Consider the following 14,110-nt stretch of genomic DNA (forward strand, 5'->3'; position numbering starts at 1 on the left):
GCTAAATGTAGCCATTTTTCCCTACTGGAATATCCTTAGCCCTCGCTAGTGGTAGGATGTACCCAATTTGCTCCTTCTCCCCACACTCAGCATATACACTGACATCTGCAAGACCAGACTCAACATGGGCCACAATGTATAACACAGGTAAGGTAGGGTGCTTTTCTGTTATGGCAGTCCTGATCTGGAACCCTCCTCAATCATGAAGCAGCATAAGAAGGAAATAGAGTCCAAAGTGGCTCCGAAGGTAGGACTGGGGGACACACAAAGATGGCGCTCCAAAAATGTGTGTCCACTTTGGTCCACACCTTTAAATTTTTATCAACATGTCTTACACCAAAAGTGCAGAGGCGTAGTTTCAAGGGGGTGTTTGGGGTGTTACACCCCCGTAAAATATATACTGTGGTAAATTGTTGGGTACAAGTGCTTTCAGTTGGGTATGATGAAGTGTCTGGTGAATTTCACCTGGGATTTGTACATGCCCACACTGACACACACACACACACACACACACACACACACACACACACACACACACACACACTCACACATTCTCTCTCTCTTGTCTCTGTTTTGAAAGACTTAAAAAATGTTGAATAGTTTGAAATATTTTGTGTTTGAAGTGACCCTAGCAATCCGCCCTCCTCTCTCTTTTCACTGCCCCTTAAGCCCCCCTCATGTCATGCTTCTCATATAATTTGTTTTAACAAGATATCCCAGCGTGATTGTTGGGAAATCTGAAGCTCACACCCCACTAATCTTTTTGACCAAACTACTCTCCTGCTAAATGGAGAAATAGGGGAATTGTGTGGATTTTGTTTGCCAGCCTATTCTCATCCACCTTGTAATTTTCCTTCCACCAACTAGTATCCAAGACTCCTATAGACAATTAGACAGTGGTGGAAACATGGGATGGAGTGTCTAAAGTGTCTCAATGCATGCAGATTTGATTCAAGGCATAAGGAGAGCACTGCATTATAATGCTGTTAAAAAATTACTAAAAAATCATCTCAGTTTTGACTATGTTGGTAGGTAAATTGACCAAGTAGGTTTATGCTTAATGATGGAACTTATTTGTATGTCCTTTGTTAGGGGTCATCATGGCTTCATGTTGGCACGGATCAGCCTTTCATCTCAGTGTCAATTGGCGCATACTACCAGGTGTGGGCCATTGCTAAAGACGGATCTGCATTCTACCGAGGCTCCGTCTCGCCAAAACAACCTGCAGGTGAGCACTGACCAGAGCAGCAGTATTGCTTCTTTTCAAAGATACCTTTAAGAGAGGAAGGGCAAGTTAAAGTAAAAGTCACCAGAGTTTTACTCACTCCTTGGAAACACTGTATGCAATCCACTGTTTTGATGGATACCACTACCTACGGAATCCTCATTGTTTGAATATCCCAGGTACCTGACTGGATATAAACATTTTTCTGTAGGTCTTCCATGCTGGTAGGTGGCACTGTCTCTGTGTCGACACTGCAAGCATCATCATGACGTCACCAGAGTCATAAAGTGCTCACCAGGGTGTGCTTACGTCTGTTTATATTTTACTATGTTTTCTACACAGATATGAAGTTCTCTCCCTCTTTGACAGTTCTGGCAGGAGTTTTTCAGCAGTTTGTCTCATAGATTCAGTGTTATCACATCTTCCCCAAAATGTTCAAACTTTAAACCTTGCAGGGATTGTGAGGGTTAGATGGCTATACTGGACCCTCATGACATCTGCCATTGGTATATAGTCTAAGACCAGAACTTCAGGTCCTGTGAGTTCTGTCAGAGCATGCATCCTAAAACCATCAAGGAGCTAGAAATGAAACTCCTCATGGCCAGTACCAGAGATGATTGTTGGAGCAAAAAACGTTGTCTGCCCCATTCGAGGCCACGGGGTTCCCGACTTCGACGTTGAGGGAGAAGAGACGTAAGCACAAAAAGAAGAGGAGATGCGGCAATAAACATAGCATCCCCTCCGATGCCACATGTCGAACTAAAGCTGGTGCTGGTGCCTTCTCCACATCCACCTCAGGAGATATCCTACCCTGAGTTCTCTTCTTCAGGTATCGCGCCTGTGTTTTTCCTGAATGCTATGTTTGTGGTGCTTAGTAGAACTATAGCCCACTGGAGCTCTTTTGGGCCTTATTGAACCTCTAGGGATGCCATCTGGCTGTCTGCCAAAGGGACTTTCTTTGGTGTTGGTTGCCCTCCTTCAGTCCTGACACCACCCACACTGTTTCCCAGCACCCCTGTTGGCTCTTCTTTCTTGCCACTTACTAGGTTGTGTGAAAAAGATCTTCACCAATATGAGCGAGAGGCCTTGAATACTCCTTAAGGAACAACAGTATAGTCAAGAACACTGCGCCAGTTCCTATGACAAAACCATACAGGACCTCTTTGACAGTGAACCTGGCACTCTGGACGTGCAAAAAGCAGACGGTGAGGATAACCCACCACAATACCTCTCGGATGCCTATAACGACTTGGGTGATGCCATTGGCATAGACACCTCCCCTGAATTGAAGAGGTTAGATCCTAAAAGACTATTACCATCAGATGTGGCTACCTAGCATGGTCATATTGATCCGGAAGGAAGCAGAAGTTTTTAAACTTAGTCTTCCTTTGGTTTGAATCAGAGGTAAGCATCCTTCCACTCAAACATTGAAAGCCCTGCTACCTTTGAATTATACTCTTTTTTAGCCCATTTGGGCAGTTTGGGCGAGCCTTACTACTTCCCTGTGGGGAACAGGGGCATAGATAGTCAGTACCTGCTTTACCTAGGTGATTCTGCCTTTCTCTCAATGCACTCCTTGCCGAGGAGACTACCTCTTCTTTGCCAAAGTTCTCCCCAGGAGCCTTTTCTTCAATCCCTATAGATAGGCCAAAAAACTGTAGGCTCTAGGCAAGAGAGCATTCTCTGTGGGTAGTTTCTCACTTAAATCCTTCAATATCATCTTTGCTTTGAGATGCTACACTTGTGCCTTATAGTGCATGGCAAACCTAGTGACCAACAACTTGCTGAAGCTCCTACATGGCTACCTTTTTGAACTGGTCTGGGATGACAAGGCAGCTTCCCAGCAGTTTATTCAGTCTAGCTTGGATTCGGCAGACCATATGGCAAGTGCAATGGGATCCTAGGTGACACTCAGGAGGTCATACCTGGCTCAGAATTTCTGACTACTTCTCTGTTGTGCAGCCCACCCTCATGTACTTATCGTTCGATGGAGAGCAGTCTGACTCTACCTTGGAGCGGCTGGAGACAAGCCATGCTGTAGTGCTCTACCTTGGATGCAGCCCGCACAGTGTGACTACAAGCAGTTTTGTAGGTTTTGGGGATTTGTACATGGCTTCCATTTCTGCCATTGCCACTGTCAAATAAACCAGCAACAGCAGTCCTAGAACACTATGCTCTGGCAGTTTTGAGGCTATGAAACTGGTCGGACCATTTCAATTAAGAGCCAGCATCCTCCTCCTCCTCTTCCTCCCCTACCCCTACATAGAATCAGATCTAGTTTGCCCTTGTTCACCCATTTGAGACTGGAGGGAGGCTAAATGTCCTCCTTTTTGGATCCTTCAAATAGTAGAAAGAGCGCATATGCTACTACCCTAACTTTGCACCAGGCTCCTCCCAGTCTCCCCCTCCCTGTTCTTGTCAAACAGAAGACCATCTTCTCACCCTTGATCAGGAAGTAGCAACCCTGCTGGCGGAGGGAGCAGCAGAATTGGTGTCCGAGCAGGAGATTGGGCAGGGTTGCTATTTTCAGTACCTCACAGTGCCCAAGAAGGTCAGTGGTCATTGTACAATTCTAATCCTCAGGATCTTGAATCTTTTTCTCCGCAAAGAGAAATTCAAGATGGTGACCATTGCTTGCATTCTTTTGGCACTGGAAGCGTAAGACTGATGGTGTCACTAGACTTACACGATCTGTATTTTCAAATTCCAATCCTGAAGTCACACAGGAAGTAACTGCGGTTTATAGCAGGATACACCCACTACCAGTTCACAGCTCTCTCATTCGAACTGTCGTCGGCACCCAGAGTCTTTACCATGGTGTTGGTAGGAGCTGCACATCTCGGATGATCAGGTGTTCCAGTATTCCCTTACCTGGACAACTGGCTTCTGAAAGCAAAGTCTCCAGAGATGGTCCTGCGCTACTTGCAGTTGACTGCGTCCATCCTGTTGATCCTGGGATTTTGATCATTGTGCCCAAATCCCTCCTGAAGCCATCTCATCAACTTTTTTTAATAGGGGCACTAATGGGTACGAGCCTTCATAGCTCCTCCTTGGATTTGAGACATTCAGTGTATAGTTCAGTTGGTCTTGCGCTTGCTAGCTCTGCTGACTTCTTGTATCCTTACGGTCACAATGCGCGCTGGCACATGAGGGCTCTCAAGGGTTACCTGTGCAGTCAATGGTTCCATCAGATGGAAGACTTGTCCAGTACCATCTCAGTGTCCTGGGACACTGCAGTGTATCAAAACATGTTGGCTGTGGAGGAGTATCTAGTGTTAGGGATGTCCTTTCAGCCCCCACTAGCTGTGGTTGTAGATGACTCCACTCTAGGGTGGGGTGCTCTTGTGGAGTAACTGGATGAGATCAGAGGCTTTTTACCTCCATATGAGCAGATTTACCACATCAGTCTGCTGGAGATGTGGGTGGTTTGCTTAGACATTTCTACCTTCCCTTTGAGGTCAGTTGGTATAGATCTTGGCAAACAATGTGCCCCACAAGCAGGGCGGTAATGGGGTCGCACCTTCTTTGGTGTTTTGGTCACCAGCAAGGGTCTTGTGCTCACCAGTACGGTGTTTAGCTAATCACAAACCATTAGGCAGGCTGTCTGAACACCAGAGGTAAAAGCCTCAGTCGACATCTGCTTGGTCTATGAGTGGCATCTCCATCTGGAGGTAGTTCAGTACATGTTCACCCAATGGGGCACTCCTCGAGTGGATTTGTCCGCCATTCACAGCAATGCGTAGTGCCGAAAGTTTTGTGCCCTCCCGTATTCTGTGAAAGAAGCCATAGGGATCACATTTCGTTTGAAGTGGGGTTTCCTCTTCGCTATACGTTTCCTACCATACCTTTTGATTGCTCGAGTCCTGAGGAAAATTCACCAAGACTGGGCCCAAGTCATCTTCATCACCCTGGATTAGCCATGAAGGGTGTGGTATGCAGACCCTCTGCTTCTCTCCAGGTGTCCCATGATTCGTTTTCCTCTTACATCGGATCACCTTCATGCCTGGAAATTGGGCAGGGTAAATTAGCCACATTACATTTGCTGTTGGAAGTGGTGGACGTCATTCTATCTGCTCACTGTCATTCTACCTAGACAGTGTACTCCAGATTATGAAAAAGGTTTGTCACTTGGTGAGCTGAAAAAAGGGTGTATTGCTTGAAGGCCCATCTGTCGGACATCTTAAAATTTGCACTAGTTCTTGTGCAACAGGGCTGCACAGTAGGTACTATCAAAGGTGACTTGGCAGCCTTTTAGGCATTCCTCTCTCTTCTGGAACAACCATTTTCCTGCACTTCCTCAACGGCTTGACCAATATGTTTCCCCATACTCCTTTTGTTATGCCCCAGTGGGACCTCAATTCAGTTTTCATTTTTCTGATGGGGTCGTCTTTGGAGCCCCTTCATTGTTGTCTGTTCAATGCTAAAACTGTATTTCTTGTTGCCATTTCTTCAGCGAAGTGTGCCAGTGAGTTTCCAATAATTTGCCATTCTTTTACCATTTTTTTTCCTGATGAATTGGTTCTTCGATCCAGGGCAGCTTTCCTCCCAAAGTTGTAACCCCTTTCTATCTAGGTCAATTTATTAATCTCCCTTCTTCCTATTAATCCTTGCATTCCACAAAGAAGGAGAAGAGGCTGCATTCGCTGGACCCGAAGAGGGCAGCCAGTATTTATATGGAGTGCACCAGGGAGTCTGAACTAAAGAACAGCTCTTTATGGGGTTCGCAGGAAAAAGGAAGGGCAAAGCTGTCCAAAAGAGGACTTTATTAAGGAAGATCATCCTATGTATTAAGATGTGTTTTGTCTTGGTGCAAAAAGAACCTCCATGAGGTGTAAGAGTCCATTCTACCAGAGCAAAGTCTTCCACCTCAGCCTTTGCACGAGGTGTCCATGTGGCTGACATCTGCAGAGTGCCAACATGGATTCCTCTCCATACATATACTAAGTATTACTGCTTCCATTCAGACGTGCATTAGGATGGCCATTTTGCCCTCTCGGTTCTCCTGGACTTCCTTGTTTGACTTTCTAGTTTAACCATTACCTCAAGCTCCTCCTCCGAGTAAGATACTGCTTTATAATCTATTTAAAAGGTGAGGAAGCTGCAGCTAGAAATATCCATCAGAAGAAAAAGTTGCTTACCTTTTGTAGCATTCTTACTGGTGAATACTATTATGAACCTGCAGATTCCTCAATGGCCCTCGCCTCCTCCCCGTCTTGAAGTATGGTTCTCTGTGAAATTCCAGTGCCCTCCTCATGGATGGTTCCTTCTGTTGGTTAATAAGGTTCCAAGAGTGTTGTTGCACTGCACCTCAAATCACTTAATGTCATTCTCGCCCTTTCACTCATTGGCACTGAAACAATAGGTGGGGATGACGTTGGCGCACCGGAGTGGGTGCCTTATGACTATGGTGATATAATGATGACGTCACGTCTAGTGTCCACACAGAGTCTACGTCACATACCAACATGGAAGAGCTATGGAAAAGGTTCCGGATCAAGTTTGGCACCTGGGATATTCAAAAGGTAGGGAACCTGCAAGTAGATGGATTATCCACTACAAAGCATGTGACCGAAGGGAAGTAACTTTTTCATCTGTTCCAAAGACTTTTTAAGGAAAGTTGTAAACCCTCTTTGGTATAGTGTGTGCAGTACGCCTATTCGGTACGAATATGCATGAGTGGTAGGAATAATAGGTTTTTCTGAGCCCAGTCACTCTGTGCACCACTAACCTGTTATTTGAATTCCATAATCACAGAATTGCAATTTGCGCTTACCTTTAACCAGAGATAACCTTGAAACCATACAAAAATGTGGATATCGTTAGTAAACCTGCTTAGTCATGCAAGACTGATAAGAGGGAAAGATGAGTGGATCAAGAAACTAGATGTTCATAATATTATAAAACAAATATCCCAGCACATAATATAGGCTAGGGGTCCACTTTTGTGATACATGAACGTATTAATCATTAATCAACATGCATTTTGATTATTTATTTTTCTTTTTTAGGTGATTCTTGGTACCACATACCATCACCTCAAACACAGAAATTGAAACAGGTATCTGTTGGACACACCTCTGTGTATGTTGTAGATGACAATGGTAAGCTACGTTTTAACACTTTAAACTTAGACCACTGGAAAAGTGAATGTTAATGGCTAGTGATCATTATGTTTACAGAATCTCAATTGAACTGCTGTGTCTTGTTATGCATCAGGGCGCATCTAAAGTCATGAGATGTCACACAGGCCTCATTAGCTTCCACTGCTGCTGAACATTGGTCTAGCAGCTTCCTCGCTATATTATTCAGTCAGCTCAACCTGTGTTCACACACCTCTCTATGTCTTCAGTAGAAGCATCTTTGACGTATGCGACCTCAGGAGGTACAGCGTGACCTCAGCAGGCGCGTATTGACCTTTAGACCTCATATTGTCCTTTAGACCGCAGGAGCGTGACCTTTCCACCTCAGTAACGTGACATTTCCACCTCAGTAGTGTGACTTTTCCACCTCTGCAGTTAAGCAAGCAACAGCTTTACCTATGCACTTGACCGTTGTGTACCTCAGTGGCAGCGGCGTCACTTCTGCACCTCAATAGCGGCAGCTTGCTTGATTAGGAGACAGATGCCACTGACAGCAGTAACGTAGGACCCAGCCCGCCGCAGTGAGAAGGCTGATCTTCACAGATGCTGCCGCAAAACGACCTCACAAAGTATAGAGTAGTACTTTGTGTAGGTGTCTATGTATCATCCAGGGGTTTTGTGAGATGTTATCTTCAGCTGGAGTTTTGCTTTCATTGTGAACAATGTCATTCAGAACCCCTTACTAAAAAACATTCCATTGTCGGGAACAAGCCAGATATAAATCTCTGAAGCTTGCATTTTTAATCTTTTTGCTTGTTTTAGACCTGCTCTCAGATAAGTTGGTTTAGCCCATTGATCTTAGCCTGTAGCTCATTACAGAAATGTGCCTTGTCTGCTGCTAGGTCTTTATCGCCTCCTTCCCCATAGCTTCATCTAATCCATTGGTGATCAACGGTGTTGGAAATCTTAAAATAACCTTTCTACCTCCTCATCGCGCTGTTGTGGAGTAACTTGTAGAAAACAGAAAATCTGTGCATCCATCTTTTTCAGGTGGTACTTGATTCTTTCCCAGCCTAGGACACTTTGACCACACCTACACATTAAGTTATCTGTATCCACAGTGCCACCACTGGATGGAATATTCATTGACTCAGCGTGCAGCACGGTGCTACACTCCTTGGTAAAAACATAAACGGACAGTGGTGTGTTTACCAAGGGTCAACCTAACTGTGTGACTAAAGAAAGTTTATCTGTCAATTTGTCTTGTGCCAAGAAGCGTATTTGTTTTTCTCAAATAAGAAATAAGAAATCGTTATTTTAATGTGGATTAAAAGACATTATCGAGGACAAACACAGGATTTACAATATCTCCGCTTAGGCTCTGACCTTCGTCTTCATTAAGCAATCAAAGCTCTTTAGCGACTTGCATAATTTCTTATATAATAAGTCCTGAATTATTTCAGCTAAACTTCCTGAATAAAGTCTCCTTATTATAACATTGAGAATGCTTTTGCCTTACATCCCAAAAAAATAGATAGTGATTGTATTATCAAAATGCCCTGTGGGCAAAACTAAAGTTTGCATTCCTATTAGTGCTGTCTGAGCCCTTTGTGCTTAAAGAAGGAGCTGCATATGTTTTGCGGGGCTCTTCAAATGTTTTTTGGGGCCCTTCTGTTTCACACTCTGAATGGTTTCAAAGTTCACCCATGCAGTGTAAAGTGGGTGTTGCATGGGGGCATGTGAGCTGTGATCTCCGTTTTTCTTTTCTTGAATAGTCATCACTGTGAAGGAAATTTTATTGTGTATTTGTATTCCCAAATAGGAAACTTAAAAAAAGAAAAAAAAAAGTAGTCCATGTCCGTTAAAGGGTGATTGATCCCTGCTTCAAGGTCTCCAACACAGTTCCCAAACTGGAATATGTCCCTCACTAACAACTTACTCTTTGTGAATCAGTTACCAACCCAATTATAGCGTTGGTAACTAATCAATGGTTTGCAGTCTCATTTATGCTCACAATCCATTGATACATTCGATTATAAATGCCGAATAGGAGAGTACACCTGTCAAAGAAAACAGGACTGCACATAGAAGTCTAACACATGTTTAATGCAACAATAGCCAACAAGCAAGAAAATAAGTAAAGTCAATTATGCCAAATCAACGGACAAGAGCTTTGCATCATTATAATCAGTTGGAGCAAGTGCATTGCCAAACTCCATACCTTTTGGTGCTACATTTATATCTCAATGCAAGTGAATGGGAACAAGAACATGTGACAAACAAGCATTAGAAATGCAATAGGTCTCGCATTGTTTTGAGTTAGAGTTATTGGCATTAGCTCAACAGCTACCAGACAAAAATTGCCACTTTGCAGGTGCCGAACAGAGCATTGCTCTGTGAAACGGCCTGAAAGCCTAAAACGATGTTGATCGCCTACAAAATAAAAAGGCAGATCAGGATGACCAGGAGGAACCACGGACGTATTGGGATGGCCAACGCAAGCAAACAATGAGTGAAATCACCTGGGAGTGACCCAAGCACGCAAAGACGGGTGTTTCAGACCCAATGCACCAATAAAAACCCTGTATTTCTAAATGGCACAACAACGAACAAATGGCAATTCATGGGCATGCCAAAAGCTGATACAGGAGATAACAACAGGTCTTGCAGACAGCGCATGCGCGCTACCTGGGCTCGACCTAAAAACAGAGGCCTACTCATGGGCTGTAATGAACAGGTGCTAGGCTATTCTGGCAGGAAGAATATATTAAGAACTTAGAGTATAGAACCAAGGGCCAGATGTAGGTGGCTAAATACCGGTCGGTAACGCCGAAATTCGTTAAATTTCTGCGTTACCGACCGGTATTTAGCCATGTGCGATGTAGGTGACTTTAAACCTACATGCAAAATAAGGAATCGCAAAATAGCGATTCCTTATTTTGATCTTGCATTTAAGGAATCGGAAATACCATTCCCTTAAATGCAATGTACTTAGCACTGAAAACAGTGCACCTCAGTCTTAAGGAATCGCTATTTACTCAAGTTGGTGGTAAGTAGCGATTTTCTTACAAAAAGCACTTTTTTGCTTTTTTTTAATGTGCCATGTGGCACACATCCATGCCCTTAGGGCATGTATGTGTGCCACATGTGCACACATGCACATTTCAGGGGTGCACATGTGGACACCCTGGCACCCTTGAAATAGCTCCCGCTATTAATGATTCGGTAATACCGAATCGCTAATAGCTAATCTCTTCCCATTCATTCCTATGGGCCTCCTAGCCCATAGGAATGAATGGCTAGGTATTCCTTAATAACGAATCAGAATTACCGATTCGTTTTTAAGGAATGTTAAGGAATCGCTAATATTTTAGCGATTCCTACCTACATTCCATTTAGCGAGTACTTCATAGCGATTCGGTAATAATCGCTATTAAGGACTCGCTAAATGGAAGTTACCTACATTTGGGCCCAAGTCCTGTGCACACGTTTCAGAGTATAGGTTTTAGTGTAAAAAACATTTTTCAGAGTACATTAAGTTCATTAATTATGAAGGTCGACATCAGAAGAAACTTAAAGAAAATTCTTTTATATTAAGTCTTGTGGGTCAATACAGAAAGAAAACCAGCCGACACGTGTTTTGTAAATCGGGACTTGTCCCGTGACTCTTCAAGGCTGTAGGTGTAGTACCCACGGCTGTACGAAAAGTTCGTGTTACCGGTGATATTTCCAACCCAGTCAATCTAACGGGGTCAAAACTGGAGCGAGGTCCGTGGAAAACACACTACAGAAGTAGGGGGAGGAGAGGTCCCTCACTCTCGCCAAATGCTCTAAGAAGTAGGCGGACGTGTAAGTCCCTCCTACAGGTGGACCGTAAATGCAGGTCTGAACTGAGATCTCTCCGTCTCCTGTACCGAGTAATGGACCTTAGAATATAGTTACATATATTTTCAGAGGAGAGGCTAACTCTACTACTTTCTGCAATCACTGCTTAGTAGTGTCAACTTTAGAATGAGGCAACCCTTACTAGAACAGTTAAGCTAAAATGCAATGTACAACACAGCATAGCAAGTTAGCAGTTTGTTCAAAAGAACTGTAAATGTGCTATAATGCTGTGGCTTTAGTGAGCTTCTAATCTAAACAGTATAAAACAAAAGTGCAATTTATTAATAAACAACATATTAGTGCATGGTAAAATATGTGGATTTATGTTCTCACAGTTTATAAGCAATCATTGATGCATATAAATGTTGACTTGTGTATTCACCTCTCCTATTTGTGATTCATTTAACCCCTTCGACGCGCTTGATGGAACGGTTCCGTCATGCACGTCGGTTGGGCTGTGCTTATGACGGAACCGTTCCGTCATGGCCCCGCCCGCGCACGGAATCTTCAGCGTGGCGCGGAAATCCGCGCCGCGCTGAAGGGGTTAAAAAAATAAAAGTTTTTTTTATTGAAAAAGGCAGGTAAACAATCAAAGCACCACAATGCTCAAAGGGTCTGTAGAGCACATTGATACAGCAGTAATAGCACATGGCACAGTACATTACAAGTGTCGTCAAAAATCACATATTATACAACTACAGCAGCACCCTCATCCCCGCTCCCAGGTTGTTCACATATATCCCCTCAAAGTGTTCCATGACCCCCATATTTGTGACCATTTCGTTGGGCACCCCCTAGAGACGTAAACAGGAACTTCCGTCATCATACACCAGTCCATGTCCTTGGCCCAGTCGGCAATGTTGGGTGGGTTCGGGGCAATATTGAGCTTGGCTACCATGAAACCCAGAGCCACCCAAATTCTCTCCTTAGCACTGAGGTCCGTGGGGTCCCAAATGTTCAACAAAATCAATTTGATGGTACATGGTATCTGCTGTCCCATCGCCTCTTCCATCATATGTACCACTCTCTCCCAATATTTCTGTATTATAGCACATTCCCACAGTGTGTGAATAAAGGTGCCATCTTGCCCACAGTGCCGGACACAATTGCTGTCTTGGGCGTAGCCCATATGAACCAAAGAGGGTCCAGACAAATATGTTCTGTGAAGGATTTTGAGTTGGACCAATCGGAATCTAGAAGAAATGACGACCTCCCGCGGAGACGCCACTGCAGCCCACCACTCCTCGTCATCCAGCCCAGCCACGTCGTGGTCCCATTTACATCTGAGGTGGATCAGGGGATCCGGCATGTTGTTAATAAGCTTTCTATATATAAGGGATATAGCCTTCTCAGGCAAATCGCCATCCAAGATCCTGTCCTCCAGCGGGGAGGACTCAGGGAGGTCAGCTCTTTTGGGAGAACTGCAAGCAAAACGTGCCTAATTTGGAGATACCGAAACTGTTCAGAATTGGCCATTTTGTATTCTTGCTGCAATCGGGAGAATGGCATGACCTTGCCCGTTTTCCATAGGTCTCCAATTCTGGAGATGCCAATGATTTCCCATTTGTCGAATCCCTGGGATCGCGACAATCGACCCAACTGGTCACAGTGCCAGAGCGGTGTGGCCCTGGTGAGCTTGCCCCCCTAACCCAGGCTTCTAGTAGCATCTTACCACACTTGCACAGCATGTTTAGTTGGACCGAACAGGACGGATATCGGAGATTTGCTATACACCGCCCCCTCAAAGCCACCTCCTGGGAGGAGCCATCGGTCTATCTGAAAGGCCGGGTCATCGTGTCGTCTATATCGGCATTGATTGATGGCAACGAGCTGCGAAGACCAGCTATTTGTTATTCTTCATGGATCACAAAAGCCATTTTATGTGTCGGGTGACTATTCCAGCTTGGAGAAGGCTTTAATACATTTTAAAGGGGTGTTTTATGGCGGAAACCTTGTGTTTTTGCGAATCGTAGGCATAGCGACTGCAGAAAACATTTGTAAATAAGGCCCTAAATATTTAACTCCATCAAAAGCAGTTTCTAACTTTTCAAGTAGTTAATGCTTCTTAACACCACCGCCATGAATATTCTCTGTATTATTAGTGTAAATTCCAGAATTATCAGTGGAAAGCAGGAGGTTATCATTCATAATTCTTTAAACCATGTTTCAGTAATACCCAACATCTCAATCTTCCATTCCATTTATGGATTCCCAAAATAGGAGCATGTGCCACCTATTGGTATGTATTTACCAGTGCTCAAGTTAATAGCAGGTGATTACTTTTGTAGTAGTTCGGGTGCTTGTCAATCTAAAAATGTTTCCTCTTCCCAATACCTAAATGAAGAGTAGGGGTTTGATTTTCAAAGCTTTAGTAGTTGTTCTGTATCATTGCTGAACTTCTATGTGTATGTGCATGCTTGGCCGTAACTTGGCCACATGTTTTGATAAAGGAGCAGTAGCCCCCCTGAATAGCTACCCAATAACAGCAAAATTAGTATTCACAGCCACAGTCCTAAAAATGGTTTGTGCTAGCCTTTTGTGCCCATCTGATACCGAATCCGAGAGCATGGCCTCTTTCTGGCCATTCAGTGGTCTAAGGAGGGAAGAGGATGTGGCGCAGCAGCCAGAGGTGTTGACTCCGGCTCCAAGTCTCAGCTTCTGCACAACATCCTGTGATTCTGGGCAAATCACTTAATCTCCCCGTGCCCAGGGAGAGCGCCTCGGGTGATAAGCTGCACTATATAAACCTACAAACTTAAACTAAACAAGCTGTAGTAGGGTCATTCCCAGTGCTTTAAATGGAAATATAGAAGTGCAGGTACTCACTATTCAGAGTACCAGTTTGCTCCTGAGAAGTGCTGGTACTCTCACATTAAATGTATTGCAGCAGTACTGAGATGTGCAGGTACTCTCCCTTTCA

The 14,110-nt window shown here is 44.2% G+C and overlaps 1 protein-coding gene across 1 annotated transcript in view; it reads left to right on the plus strand.

Moving 5' to 3' along the window:
* Nucleotides 1-14,110, plus strand: part of TECPR1 (tectonin beta-propeller repeat containing 1) — a 428,679-nt gene that overhangs the window by 291,716 nt on the left and 122,853 nt on the right. The window contains exons 21-22 of the mRNA XM_085629008.1: nt 1,093-1,228; nt 7,234-7,326. Coding sequence (XP_085485134.1) covers nt 1,093-1,228; nt 7,234-7,326 — 229 coding nt within the window. The remainder of the gene's footprint in view (nt 1-1,092; nt 1,229-7,233; nt 7,327-14,110) is intronic.

Source organism: Triturus cristatus, chromosome 10, assembly GCF_964204655.1.
Source record: "Triturus cristatus chromosome 10, aTriCri1.1, whole genome shotgun sequence".
In the NCBI taxonomy this organism is placed as follows: domain Eukaryota; kingdom Metazoa; phylum Chordata; class Amphibia; order Caudata; family Salamandridae; genus Triturus; species Triturus cristatus.